This window comes from Entelurus aequoreus, linkage group LG13 (genome assembly GCF_033978785.1).
Source record: "Entelurus aequoreus isolate RoL-2023_Sb linkage group LG13, RoL_Eaeq_v1.1, whole genome shotgun sequence".
In the NCBI taxonomy this organism is placed as follows: domain Eukaryota; kingdom Metazoa; phylum Chordata; class Actinopteri; order Syngnathiformes; family Syngnathidae; genus Entelurus; species Entelurus aequoreus.
This window is the reverse complement of record NC_084743.1, coordinates 32453021-32468071: the sequence shown is the minus strand read 5'-3', so window position 1 is coordinate 32468071 and position 15051 is coordinate 32453021. Positions and strand designations below refer to the sequence as shown.

General features: G+C 39.0%; 1 protein-coding gene across 2 annotated transcripts in view; it reads right to left on the bottom strand.

The window, feature by feature from the left end:
• LOC133663345 (ribosomal RNA processing protein 1 homolog B-like) overlaps positions 1-13230 on the bottom strand; it is a 39472-nt gene extending 26242 nt beyond the window's left edge. For both annotated transcript variants that reach the window (XM_062067751.1, XM_062067752.1), the window contains exons 1-2: positions 12945-13230; positions 7463-7545 (exon numbers count right to left, since the gene is read on the bottom strand). In XM_062067751.1, the coding sequence (XP_061923735.1) occupies positions 7463-7545; positions 12945-13215 (354 nt within the window). In that variant the 5' untranslated portion in view covers positions 13216-13230. The remainder of the gene's footprint in view (positions 1-7462; positions 7546-12944) is intronic.
• Positions 13231-15051: the final 1821 nt, after the last annotated feature.

Genomic DNA, 15051 nt, shown 5'->3' with positions numbered 1-15051 from the left:
CGGCGAGCAGCCTTAACTGACAGTTGACAGGTAGAAAACAAAGATGCCGGATTGGTATTCAGCGTTTTCCTGCTCAAATGAGCGGACTGTTGAAAATAGGAATCGGGGGATTACTTTTTACAAGTAAGATTTAACATTAACGTACTATTGGTTGTATTTTGTGAAAATAATATTACCACAGAGTTGAGAAGGAGCAAAGATCTTCAATATTTGTATGTGAAAATCACAAAGAAATCTTCTAGGGGAGGATGTCCCCCCTACAGGGGTTTGGTTTACAAACTTTCAGCCCCACCTAAAACAAAATTCACCAGCCGCCACTGATGATGTGTTCTCATTTTAGGCAAAGTATAAGACAATACTTTATTAACAGTATAATTGTAACCAGAAATAAGTCTTCAAGTAACAATATTCAAATACTAACATTGTTGGGTAAAACAGAATTTGGTTTTATTCTGAATCCAGTGAAACAAATTGGTGGTTTTAGCTGATTTAAAGACTTTCAGGTGTTTATATATGTTAAAGTATTTGGCAGACGCTTTTATCCAAAGCGACATACATAAAAAATACATATAAAACAATCACTGTAAACATGATAATTTAAGGAAAGAATGTAATACAAAATATCAATACAAAGTGTCAAGACAGAATAAACTCTGCTGCTGCAGCAACAGAGATACAGTCTATAGGTCCCTAAGATATATAGATATCTAATATATTCATACATTGTTTATGTAGAATATACGCATGTTTATATAACCTAATCATATTGTTTCTTGAACTTAAAAATAGCTGACCGTTTTTCCCCCTTTTATTCCCAGTTTTGATCTCGGACGTCTGGTCACTTATAGTATATAAGAATAGTCTATTACTGTTAAGCAAACTATGAATAATAAAACACGCCAAAACATGTGTCCTTTATCATAGCTACACGTATGACAAAAAAGCGTGTGAAAATCAGTGGTATTCAGTGAGGTAAGATGAATTAAATGCGCTGACAGTTCATTGCTGCTGCCAAATGAATTGCACTGATCACCACTCCAAGATGGCGCCCCTGCGTCTCGTCAGCGCCAGTAGAGCTCGATGCTGCGTCTACTTTATAAGATGTCTATGGTTATAACGTTAGCAGTGAGTTTACAGCCTCACTGAATTAACTACACAGCAAATAAAAGTTACGTTACTTAGCCAACAAACGTTAACTTACATTCAAAACTTACCGTTCTGTTTGCAACTTCAAATGTCGAACGAAGTTGGAAGTTGTTGCAATTCGTTTTTTGTTGACCAAGTCGTAGTTTTAATACCCGAACGAAGCTATCTTTGGCGTCATTTTTCCTCATTGGCGCGTTGTTTGAGAGCTATTCTTCGTTGGTTGTTCTGTAATTTGATCGGATGAATGCCGTGGGACGAAATCAACATGGATCTAATTTGATTGGCTATTGCACTGACAGACACACACGCTGACAGAGTGCACACTCCCTGACAGACAGACACACACGAACACTTTGGAAGATATGGAGCGCTCCCGAATAACTTTTTAATCGTTGGGTTTTGGGGAAAGTAGCAAGTCATGTCAAGTCAAAAGGCTCAAGTCCAAGTGAAGTCACAAGTCATTCATGTTAAAGTCCAAGTCGAGTTGAAAGTCTCTTTACATTTTGTCAAGTCGAGTCTAAAGTCATCAAATTCATGACTCGAGTCTGACTCGAGTCCAAGTCATGTGACTCGAGTCCATACCTCTGCTGTGTACCACTAGTGGTGCACGTATCACAGTTTGAGAATATGTGGTCTACACAACATGTAATGGCAACATGTAACTGACAGATAAAGTTAAATTACACAATACTTTTTATAAGAAAAGGGCAACAGCGAAGGATTTTGCATGTATGTTCATGTACGAGCCAGTCTGCCCAACAACAAGATAGAGAAAAAGAAGGTATACAAAACGTACTGACTACAATGACGGACTTTTCAAAGCTCTTCGGGTAAACCTCTACCATGTAAGGCAGACCTGGGCATTCTACGGCCCGCGGGCCGCATCCGGCCCTTTGCGCATCCCTGTCCGGCCCGTGTGAGGCCAATCATAAATTACAAAATAAATTTCAAAAAGTATCTATGTCGAGTGTGCAATACAACGGTGCTGCTTTTGTTTTGAAAAGCATTATTTGTATTACTTCCGTGTGGACATACGCGCTAGTGCGATTGTGAGTGAATTGAACGGCGCAATCACAAATTACAAAATAAAGTTTAAAAAACATCTATGTCGTGCGCGCAATACAACTGTGCTGCTTTTATTTTGAAATGTGTTATTTATGGCCATATGTCCGGGGGGAACCTGTGAGTTAAGGTGCATAGAGACAAGTGATGAGACGCTAAAAAAAGAAAAGTTGATGAGGAATGCAGTGTTTTCAACAAGACATGGACTGGCAAGTATTTCTTTACATAAATTAAAGGTAAAGCCATGTGCTTAATTTGTGGTACACAGCTTGCTGTGTTTAAAGAATATAATTTTAATCGCCACTACACGATGAAACACGAGGGAAAATACCGGAATGTGTCTGATGAAGCGCGCGCAAGGGAGGCTGATGCGTTGATGGTAAAACTGCAAACCCAACAAGGACTTTTTGCCATATTTCACACCCCCAGAGATGCAGCCGTCAGGACAAGTTTCGTCCTTTCTCACAAAAGCGCAAGAAAAAGTAAGGCGTTTTCTGACGGAGAGTTTATTAAGGAGTGCTTATTGGACTTTGTTACGCTGTATGCCCGGAGACATGGACTGTTTTTCGCTGGCTTTGGATGAGAGCTGTGATGTACGTGACACCGCCCAGCTGCTCTTCTTCTTACGTGGGATAACTGCAGACTTTCAAATCACGGAGTAGCTGGCAGCCATGCAGTCAATTAAAGAGACAACCACAGGTAATGACTTGTTCACATAGGTAAATGCGTGTTTGGACATGTTAGGACTGAAATGGGACAAGCTGGCAGGTGTGACAATCCAATCCACTTTATTTATATAGCACATTTAAACAACAAAATGTTTCCAAAGTGCTGCACAACAATATTAAAAACAATATTCAAATATTATCCTTAGCTCCACCAATGACTGAATAAAAAGAAAAAACAATCACATATAAAACCAATATAAAAAACAATATAAAATAAATATGATTAAAAACTATTTTTAACAACAGATGGTTGTCCAAATCTGACGGGGAAAAATGCTGGATAATGCAGGATAAAGTGACCATCAAAAGCAATCTGCTTTAGTATAAAGTTAAGTTAGGTTAAATTAAATTATTATTATTAATTATTATTATTATTATTATCATCATCATTATTTATCTTACGGTATATCAAAAATAACATTGAGCAAAATTTAATTGAAATATTGTCGTGTGGCCCTCCAGCAGTGCTCGGGTTGCTTATGCGGCCCCCGGTGAAAATTAATTGCCCACCCCTGATGTAAGGAGATATCCGCTGAAGTCACATGTTAGAACAACCTCACAAGTTGTACAAATTGCATATGGCTGGTGAGGAGGAATGTTGAAGGAAGGCAAGATTGTTTTACAAATATCTCCGCAAGCCTCAATAGTTTGAGTTCAGATTTTCGGAACTAATGCCAGGGTTTTTCCTGCGTTCAAAATTGCGTGGCGGCCGCCTCCATCTAATTTTGAGCCGCCCCCAGCCAGAGCGATTGATTGGGCCAAAGTGGCCCAAAACTGATTTTTTAATAAACTATTTTCCATCTGACTGTTTGCACTGCAAGTGAAATGTGATTTTTTTTTATCAGACTCCTGTGTAAACACGTGTGCCCCCAATGTGGCCTCACTGTCACTTGCAACTGCAGTTAGTTAAAGTGAAAACAAAGGAAGTTGACCGGGAGAAAGTCGCTACTATTACAAGATTTAAAAAAAGTCGCCACCATAGATATGGTTGCCACGTGTTAAAAATGAGTGTTTTTTACGTGAAAATAAATTAAACTAAAACATTTATTTTTTACTTTAATATGCCAATATATTTGGGAGGGTTCTAATCTTTTTATGGCTGTTAAGTAGAGGAGACACAGACATCAGCGTGGATCTGTGGGAGCTTCATTTTTTTACTCACATGTAAGCAAATGCACCACAGCGCCAATTCCGGTCCTATAACAATCATTATTTCTTCGGAATCAAAATATATATTCATATATTACATATAACCTATTATTTGTGCACTCTTGACAAATGGTGCACCGCAAATTAAGTATCCACTTCCGCTGGCGATTGCGTCTTTCCCCGCACACACAAGTGGCGTAGCTCACTCAAAACTGACAAAAAGTCATATATAAGACAATTCAGGTCGCATTGCGTTTACGTTTGAAAACATCAAATTCCAATCAGATTTGGACTATCTCCTTATGTGGACAAAATCTGATGCGAAAAGATCAGATTTGAAGCACTTTGCAGCCTTTAGACTGGCTAAAAATCTGCTCTGTTACTTGAGGGAAAAAATCTGATTTGGTGTGCAGTGTAAACGAGACCTTAGATTGACTCATAGTAACGTTACTTGTTATATCACTATTCATGGCTGAAAAGGAAAATACTTTTTTCACTGTATTTCACTATTACGCATGACGTGACTTAAAACTTGTGTTTCCTTGCATGCCAATGTTGGCGTTAATGCACTTTTTTTGTCTTTTAAAGCTTTGAAATCAGAAAGGATGCGCCGCTGGCACGCAAATCTTTTTTTTTTACCGCTTGGACGGAAAAAAAATGTATCGACCCTGCCTTCTCGAGGTCAAAACTCTGGTTTGCTTCTTTTTTTTAACGATTATCGCTTTCCGCCGGTGTTTTGTTTTGTTTACATTTGCCGGTGTTGTGCCAAAATGTGATTCCCGCCAAAAATAGATTTCCTTTGCGGGAGCGCGCACCGCTCTCTAAACCTGCATTGCTTGGCTTCGTCTTTCCCCAGCTGATTACTAGGTGTAAGACAAACACTTTATCTTCGTGGTTATTGTAACGCTGCGTTTTTGACATTATTAAAGCCTCTATCGTGTCCAGAAAATGACAGTTTGCCTTTTCTGTGGTTTTAATGAGATTTAAAGGACTGTTGTTGGTCCGATGTTGATGTGATAAAACCTCTTTCTTGTTTGGAAGATACATACAATTGTAACTGTTATTTCTTTGTGCACATAATAAATACTTATAAAGTGTCTGGAGGTATTCATTTATGTAAAATTTTCATTAAATGTAATATTGCCTGACAAAAAGTGATTCAACGTAATATATTTTGATATTAACACGTCACATAATTTACACACTCGTATTTTACTATAATACCCTTATAAGCATTACATATATCAAAATCAAATACTTACTGTACGGTTTACTTGTTGAAATATCCTTGACAAAGCTAAAATCTACCCAAACGACGACTTTGCTGCTGCCAAAACTTGATTTCAAGTAGTACTTTCACATTGACATGTCATTTCTGCATATTTTACTGGAATACCCTTATGAGCATTACATATATCAAAATCAAGTAGCTACTGTACTGTTTACTTGTTGAAATACCCTTCAAATCAATCTTTGGCAGCAGCAAAGTACTGTATTTTCCGCACTATAAGGCGCACCGGATTATAAGGCGCACCTTCAATGAATGGCCTATTTTAAAACTTTGTTGATATATAAGGCGCACCGCATTATAAGGCGCACCGCATTATAAGGCGCATAGAATAGACGCTACAGTAGAGGCTGGGGTTACGTTATGCATCCATTAGATGGAGCTGCGCTAAAGGGAATGTCAACAAAACAGTCAGATAGGTCAGTCAAACTTTATTAATAGATTACAAACCAACGTTCTGACAACTCTGTTCACTCCCAAAATGAATAAACAGCTGTTTTATTATTTTCTCCGATGTAAAGTCAGTGACGTGGTGTTTTGTTTATCTTTTAACAACAGCAAGGTATAACATGTAGTGCATTTATATCACATAGTGGAGGGGAACTTTTCCTTGATTCAATAAACATGTAAAAAACATTCTGATACTGTTATGGTAAATCCAACGTTAGTGCAATCACAATATAGTAACACTCGAAATAGTGCAAAGCAATAACAAAATATCAATAACTCAACGTTGCTCAAACAATGTCACACAACACACAAAATAAACATGTAAAGCTCACTTTATTAAGTTATTCCTCATCCACGAATCCCTCGAAGAAGCACCGCCTTTAAATTCATTAATGTTAAGTTCGCTTGCTAGCGCTGTTGCCTTCATTCGAATAGTGATTGTACTGACACTTCTACTTGCTGCTCTCTGTTCAACAACCCACTGTTCCAGTTGTTCCTCCAACTGTAGCCATCTCGCTTTGTTCCCTCGGAAACTCTATTTAGTCTTCTTTACTTGGTGCAGGTCATCATGTTGCTTCCTCCACTTCCGCACCATTGATTCATTAATGTTAAATTATCTCGCTGCTGCTCTATTCCCGTGTTCTACTGCGTGACTGATCGCCTTGAGTTTAAACTCTGCGACGTAAGCGTGTCTCTTAATAGGAGCCATTTTGGGGTCTTTACATAAACACACAAATGGAAATGAAACGGCACGCCTCGCGCACACATATATCCCAGCATGCAGCGCGCGCTTCTTCTACGGGGGAAAATGAAGTCGGCGGCTGCTTACCATAGTTGCGAGACCTGTTGTGGCTCAATATTGGTCCATATATAAGGCGCACCGGATTATAAGGCGCACTGTCAGCTTTTGAGAAAATTGGAGGTTTTTAGGTGCGCCTTATAGTGCGGAAGTTTTGGTAGATATTTGCTCTAAAAAGGGTATTTCAACAAGTGAACAGTACAGTAGGTACTTGATTTTGATAAATGTAATGCTCACAGGGGCATTCTAGTAAAATATGCACGGATGAGATGTGTCAGTGGTCCTCGTCAGCCAGAGAACTTTGATTTTGGGGTGGCAGCGGTAAAGTTTAGATCCATGAAGGAAAAAAGAAAGTGAATGTTTATAACTGAATAAATTTACATATGCATAAAAATGTGTTTTCTTTTGCATTAGTTTTTTAATGAATTAAGTAACGTTTATGACAACATTTTCCAAAACAATATAGAATGTGAGATATAACAGGATAATGCATACATTTATAATTTGTTTTCAAAACGGTTACACAAACTACTAGACCCATTGTCGGGTTACTGTGGGACCCCATTTTTATAACTTGATGGGGTCCTTGGGACCCAATTTTGAAAATTCCTATCGCCAAGAATGCACGCCTTTTCTAAAATTTCTACTAAATGTGTTACTTGGGTAAAAAAGGTTGACACTGAGTACTGCAGTTGTCTTTGTGTGTGAGTCCGCTCTTTATTTAAATACTGCTCGTTGTAGGAGGTTAAAGACATTAACCACAATACTGCCATTTAAGTTTGAGTGTGAAAAGCTTGAAAGACATTTGATGATGTCTAAAAAGAACAAAACGCAACATACCTGTAAAAGGGGTTTGTCCTGCATCCACAAACAGTAGAACAGACCCTTCCATAGCTTCAGCAGCTCTTCACTCGTAAACCCATCTGCACAGAATCATAAACCCGTACTTGGTCTCATAAGAAAATCCAGCTTAGCACAGTAAAAACAGTAAAAGCAGTAGGGCTGCAATGATTAATCGATTAATTTGATTAGAAAAAATGACAATCAAAATGTATCAAATTTAATCCACTTGGATTGCTTGGAACTTTAAATATGCAAACAGTTTCCATGGTGCTGCTGAAATAGAGCACACACAAAACACATGTTTAAAGTAAAATTTAAATGTGGATGTCCATCCATCCATTTTCTACCGCTTGTCCCGTTCGGGGTCGCGGGGGGTGCTGGAGCCGATCTGAACTGCATCACAGGGCCAACACAGATAGACAGACAACATTCACACTCATATTCACACACTAGGGCCAATTTAGTGTTGCCAATCAACCTATCCCCAGGTGCATGTTTTTGGAGGTGGGAGGGATTGAACCCAGGAAATGTACATTAATTAGAAAAAATGAACGAAGGTCATGGCAAGCAAGAAAAACTGTTTTTTAGCCATTTTTTTTTTAACTTGGAGATTTAAAAGTTTACATTCCAATTACAATGTTACATTATACGACAAATACAAGCTTATTGCACTTGAAAGTAGGGCTGGGCGATATGGCCTTTTATTAATGTCTCGATATTTTTAGGCCATGTCACGATACACGATATATCCCTCGATATTTTGCCTTAGTCTTGAATGAACACTTGACGCATATAATCACAGCAGTATGATGATTCTGTGTCTATATTAAAACATTCTTGTTCATACTGCATTAATATATGCTCATTTTAAACTTTCATGCAGAGAGGGAAATCACAACTAAATCAATTTGCCAAAACTGTATTTATTAAACAGTTATTAAGTAGTGGCACAAAAATTTATGTACCGTATTTTCCGCACTATAAGGCGCACCAGATTATAAGGCGCACCTTCAATGAATGGCATATTTCAAAACTTTGTCAACAAAACAGTCTGATAGGTCAGTCAAACTTTATTAATAGATTACAAACCAGCGTTCTGACAACTCTGTTCACTCCCAAAATGAATAAACAGCTGATTTACTCGTGTTACGTAAATCAAACGCTAGTGCTATCACAATATAGTAACACTCCAAATAGTGCAGAGCAATAACAATATATCAATAACTCAACGTTGCTCAAACATTAATGTCACACAACACACAAAATAAACATGTAAAGCTCACTTTATGAAGTTATTCCTCATTCACGAATCCCTCAAATTTTTCTTCTTCGGTGTCCGAATTAAACAGTGGGCGAATACGGCATCCAAAATGGCCGGCTCCGTCTCGTCAAAGTCACTAATGCTGCTGTTGTCCAGCAGTTCAGTGACAATTCCTGCCTTCCTGAAAGCTCGGACCACAGTTGAGACTGAATCAGCCCAGGCCTTTACGATCCACTGGCAGATAGTGGCGTATGTCGTCCGGCGCTCTCTCCGTCTTGGTGAACGTGTGTTCGCCTTCTGTCATTCACTGTTCCCACGCAGTTAGCAGTCTAACTTCGAATGCCCTGTTGACACTAATATCTAGCGGCTGGAGTTCTTTTGTCAATCCACCCGGAATGACGGCGAGTATTGAATTAAGCGCGTAAGCGTGTCTTTTAATGTGATGTTATGAGCTAGGCTAGGGAATATAACAACTACACTACCCAGCATGCAACAGGAGTCACGAGCATGCGCGGTAGCCCTGAGAAGCGTTGTATGTCGCCAAGACTCGCCATGCCGGCAGTTAGAATGTGGTTATGAGCACGCTGTGAGTAAACGTTGAGAACTCAGCCAACACGCCTCGTCTGCATTATTTATAATTAGACAGACAACACACTTAATAGGAGCCATTTTGGGGTCTTTACATAAACACACAAATGGAAATGAAACGTCATATATCCCAGCATTCACCGCGCGCTTCTTCTTCTACGGGGGCGGCTGCTTACTGTAGAAGAACTTCTTCTTCTACAGGGGAAAAAGATGGCGGCTGTTTACCGTAGTTGCGACACCTAAACTTTATGAAAATGAAGTTTGTTGTGGCTCAATATTTGTCCATATATAAGGCGCACCGGATTATAAGGCGCACTGTCAGCTTTTGACAAAACTGGAGGTTTTTAGGTGCGCCTTATAGTGCGGAAAATACGGTAATTTCCAAAACAGAAAGTGCAAGATTGTCAGATATTTTAAAACAAGCTATTAGTGCACTTTTGTGCATGATGTCACTAAGATGACATATCAAAGCAACACTAAAGTGGACTTTTTGTACAGAACGCCACTACAATAGTTTAAAACAAACATAGTGCACTTTTGTGCATGATCCATCCATCCATCCATCCATTTTCTACCGCCTGTCCCTTTTGGGGTCACGGGGGGGTCGCTGGAGCTTATCTCAGATGCATTCGGGCGGTAGGCGGGACAAGTCGCCACCTCATCGCAGGGCCAACACAGACAGACAGACAACATTCACACTCACACACTAGGGACAATTTAGTGTTGCCAATCAACCTATCCCCAGGTGCATGTCTTTGGAGGTGGAAGGAAACCGGAGTACCCAAAGGGTACCCACGCGGTCACAGGGAGAACATGCAAACTCCACACAGAAAGATCCCATGCCCGGGATTTAACTCAGGACTACTCAGGACCTTCGTATTGTGAGGAAGATGCACTAACCCCTCTTCCACCGTGCTGCCCACTTTTGTGCATGACATCACACAAAATATTTCAATAACTGTCAAATAAAAATTAGCTGCATAATAGGAAATCAAATATATGTGAACACCGGACAAATTATTATGTTAGACAGCTAGTTGCTTCTCATAGAGAGATAAAACAAGCGCACCTTCTTACGTACGTATACGCCCTCACGGCATGGGTAACGTTAGCTGTGGTGCGAGTGGTAATACGAGGGAAAAAAGGTGCGAATCTGGTAACAAATGAAGGAAGAATTAATTCCCAAGAAAAACAGCCCGGGGTCCATCGTCTGGCAATGGTTTGGCTTCAAGCGGGAATATGTTGAACAGACAACTGTAATTTGTCAAGTGTGGGGCAAAAGCATTGATACAAAAAGTACCATTACTGCTAATATGTAGCATCATTTGAAAAGTCACCCGCTAGAGAATGAAGAGTGCTTGAAACTCCGCATGTCAACATCTCCGCTCGGTGCCACACCAACAAAATGCAGAGGCAACCATTTCCACATCAACACCGTATGAAAAAAATTGTCAACAACAGGAGATAACGTCCGCAGTAACCTACCACATAGTGAAGGACATACACTATTTGATCTCCTATTGTGCAGCTCATTTTTATTCGACACTTATTGAAATATCTTGTGTGACATCATGCACAAAAGTGCACTTTATTTGTTTTAAACTATTGTAGTGGCGTTCTGTACAAAAAGTGCACTTTAAAGGCCTACTGAAACCCACTACTACCAACCACGCAGTCTGATAGTTTATATATCAATGATGAAATCTTAACATTGCAACACATGCCAATACAGCCAGGTTAGATTAGTAAAGTGCAATTTTAAATTTCCCGCAAAATATTCTGCTGAAAACGTCTCGGTATGATGTTTGCGCGTGACGTCACGGATTGTGCAAACATATTGGGACAGCGTTGTGGCCAGCTATCAAGTCGTCTGTTTTCATCGCAAAATTCCACAGTATTCTGGACATCTGTGTTGGTGAATCTTTTGCAATTTGTTTAATGAACAATGAAGACAGCAAAGAAGAAAGCTGTAGGTGGGATCGGTGTATTAGCGGCTGGCTACAGCAACACAACCAGGAGGACTTTGAGTTGGATAGCAGACACGCTACAGTGAGTACAGCTTTGGCTTCCAACCATTTGATCGCTTGCCCGTCCGTGCGTGCCGCTATGTGCATGTCACGTACGTAACTTTGGGGAAATATATGTGCCGTATGAACTTTACGGAGTTGAACGGTACTTTGGGCTGTGGGATTGAGTGTGTTGTGCGGGTGTTTGATTTGTATTGGTGGGTTATATGGACGGGAGGGGGGAGGTGTTTGTTATGCGGATTAATTTGTGGCATATTAAATATAAGCCTGGTTGGGTTGTGGCTAATAGAGTATATATATGTCTTGTGTTAATTTACTGTTTTAGTCATTCCCAGCTGAATATCAGGTCCCACCCGCCTCTCCCAGCATCTTCCCTATCTGAATCGCTTCCACTGCCCTCTAATCCTTCACTCTCACTTTCCTCATCCACGAATCTTTCATCCTCTCTCAAATTAATGGGGTAATCGTCGCTTTCTCTGTCCAAATCGCTCTTGCCGCTGCTGGCCATGATTGTAAACAATGTGCAGATGTGAGGCGCTCCACAACCTGTGATGTCACGCTACTTCCGGTACAGGCAAGGCTTTTTTATCAGCGACCAAAAGTTGCGAACTTTATCGTCGATGTTCTCTACTAAATCCTTTCAGCAAAAATATGGCAATATCGCGAAATGATCAAGTATGACACATAGAATGGACCTGCTATCCCCGTTTAAATAAGAAAATTTCATTTCAGTAGGCCTTTAATTTAGTGTTGTTTTGATATGTCATCTTAGTGACATCACGCACAAAAGAGCACTCATAGCTTGTTTTAAAATGTCTCTGACAATCTTGCACTTTATTTTGAAATGACATGAACGTTTGTGCCACTGCTTAATAACTTTAATAAATACAGTTTTGGTCAATTGACTAAGTTGTGATTTCCCTCTGCATGAAAGTTTAAAAAGAGCATATATTAATGCAGTATAAACAACAATGTTTTAATGTAGACACATAGAATCATCATACTGCTGTGATTATATGCATCAAGTGTTCATTCAAGGCTAAGGCAAAATATCGAGATATATATCGTGTATCCGGACATGGCCTAAAAATATCGAGATATTAATAAAAGGCCATATCGCCCAGCCCTACTTTAAGTATTTAATGTCTGTTCAATTCAGACATCATGCCTCTAATGGCAAATTACCACATAAAAGACTAAGGAATTAATAATTTGAGTGGAGATCTGTTTTGTAAATAGTGATAGTACATTGTAAAATGGTGCACTCTTTAAAATAAATAGCTTACTTCAATGTAATGCAAGTTTCAGACAAGTGTTCAGTTTACAGAGGAAACATTATTCCTATGACTTAACAAGCACTTAAACATAACTGGGCTGTAAGTCTCAAGAAGTGGAGGGTGTTAACGTTTTTTTTACAATGTTTCATTGACTCGATACGTTTATGACAGAAATGTGTGCTATTTTTTAAGTTAAATCGCGTGCCTTTCGACGTTTTTAAGCACTTTTCAGCCGATACCGGTACACATTCTGCTAATGCTAACTGGTTTAGTATCCGTTGCCAATCATGCTATCAAAGTTGTAGCGTTAAACGTGGCCTGCTTACCTGTCGCCTTCTGTGACCTGACGTTGATATATTTCCTCAGCTTCTTTAAAGCTTTAGTTCGGATGGGCTTTTCGTTAGACGCTAACTTTTGCGCCAGCTGAATCTCGAGAGCCTGCACTGCTGCCATGTTGTCCAGCTCGCGTGTGTGGCGTCGCTCAGGAGCTCGTCCCACGTGTGTGGCGCCGTCGAATGACGTCACGTCGTCGCTGACTTCTCGACATTTCGTGAAGGGGGTGGGGACAAAGAAAACCCACATGTATGGACCAATCATCGCCAAGGGGGTGGGGACGAAGAAAACTCACATATATGGACCAATCACGGTCGGGCTTGAAGAAAACGGGGCCAATGAGATTATTTTTTTCTTTTAAAACGTCATTAGTTTTGCTCTATTTAACAAGGGCTTGAAGAAAACGGGGCCAATGAGATTAGTTTTTTTATTTTTTCAAACTGTATTAGTTTTGATTTATTTAACAATTAAAATAACAATAACCAAGTATTTTATATATAATAACAATAAGTTATAACACACAAAGAAAAAGATAAACAAACAAGAAAATACATCCGCAAGGGAGAACACTAGAGTAAGGCCTGCTCAGTGGTCTTTTGGTTAGAGTGTCCGCCCTGCGATCGGTAGGTCGTGAGTTCAAACCCCGGCCGAGTCATACCAAAGACCATAAAAATGGGACCCATTACCTCCCTGCTTGTCACTCAGCGTCAAGGGTTGGAATTGGGGGTTAAATCACCAAAATGATTCCCGGGCGCAGCCACCGCTGCTGCTCAGTGCTCACTGCTCCCCTCACCTCCCAGGGGGTGAACAAGGGGATGGGTCAAATGCAGAGGTTAATTTCACCACACCTAGTGTGTGTGTGACTATCAATGGTACTTTAACTTTAAAATAAAAGCAGATAAGGTATCAGGCTATACATTTAAATTTTCTTTGATGGTGATCGTTTAAAAAAAAAAAAAAAAAATACAATGTAAGAGGTTATCTCATGTTTTCTTTTCTTGTTGTCATTGTAACATTTTTTAAAATTCAGAATAAAACAAAAAATATTTGGCTTGCAGGATAATACTCTGGATTTATGAATATGAAATTTACCTTAAAGACATAACAGTTTGATTGCACTGCCCAATTCTTGATGAAATTTACAACGTAAAAACAAAATAATTTCTTTTTTGACTCAGAAATTGTATGGTAAGTACTGAACAGAACAAATAAAAGTTCAGTCCAAAACAATTGGGATAAGGGACAATCAAAAAACAAATAGTATAATTGATTCGTTTTCAATATGACAAAACTTGCGTTCTGGAGAAACATCCTGTATGAATTTGGATAAATGAGTTACACTGGTAAAATGTATGCAACACCTTTCAGCTTTTCATCCTATTTAGAGGATTTAACGAGTTGAAGCTGGGCAGGGATGCCATTTATCAATTGTTTTATAGTCAGTAAGACCCATGTCAATATTGTGTTTTTAAACAAACAGAAATTACTTTTTTTCTCAATTAAATTAAAAAATGTGGAAGTTATCAGTACTACTGTGAACACCCTGTCCGATTCCAATCAATGCAAGTCATCAGAATCAGGTATTTCATAAATAATTAAATGTATAAATAAATAAAAAATATATAAGTATATATAATACACACATTTATAAATATATATAAACACATTTATAAATATAGATATACACATTTATAAATATAGATACACATATATATTGGGAAGCATATGGATAAATGGAAGTTATTGCTGAATATATAAATTACTTATGAATTGTGAATTAATGTTTTATAGCTATAAAAATAATTTATATTCACATGAGCCATGAATTATTATGCAAATAAGGATGACATCATTGAGATCCCCACCGCCCTAAATACATGCAATCTAATAATAGGTATTCCATATTCAATCCAATATTCTTTCTTTATTCGTCGTTGCCCTGCCACTGTTGCCATGGCGCTGCTTTGGCTTTGCATGTCATCCTCATGCTTGCACGTGTCACAAAGTACTGTTACTTTAAGGATTCATACTATATTCCCTTGCGATATGTCCACCTTTTTTAATCCTCTTTCTGTTGGCCACCATGTCATCGTCATCATC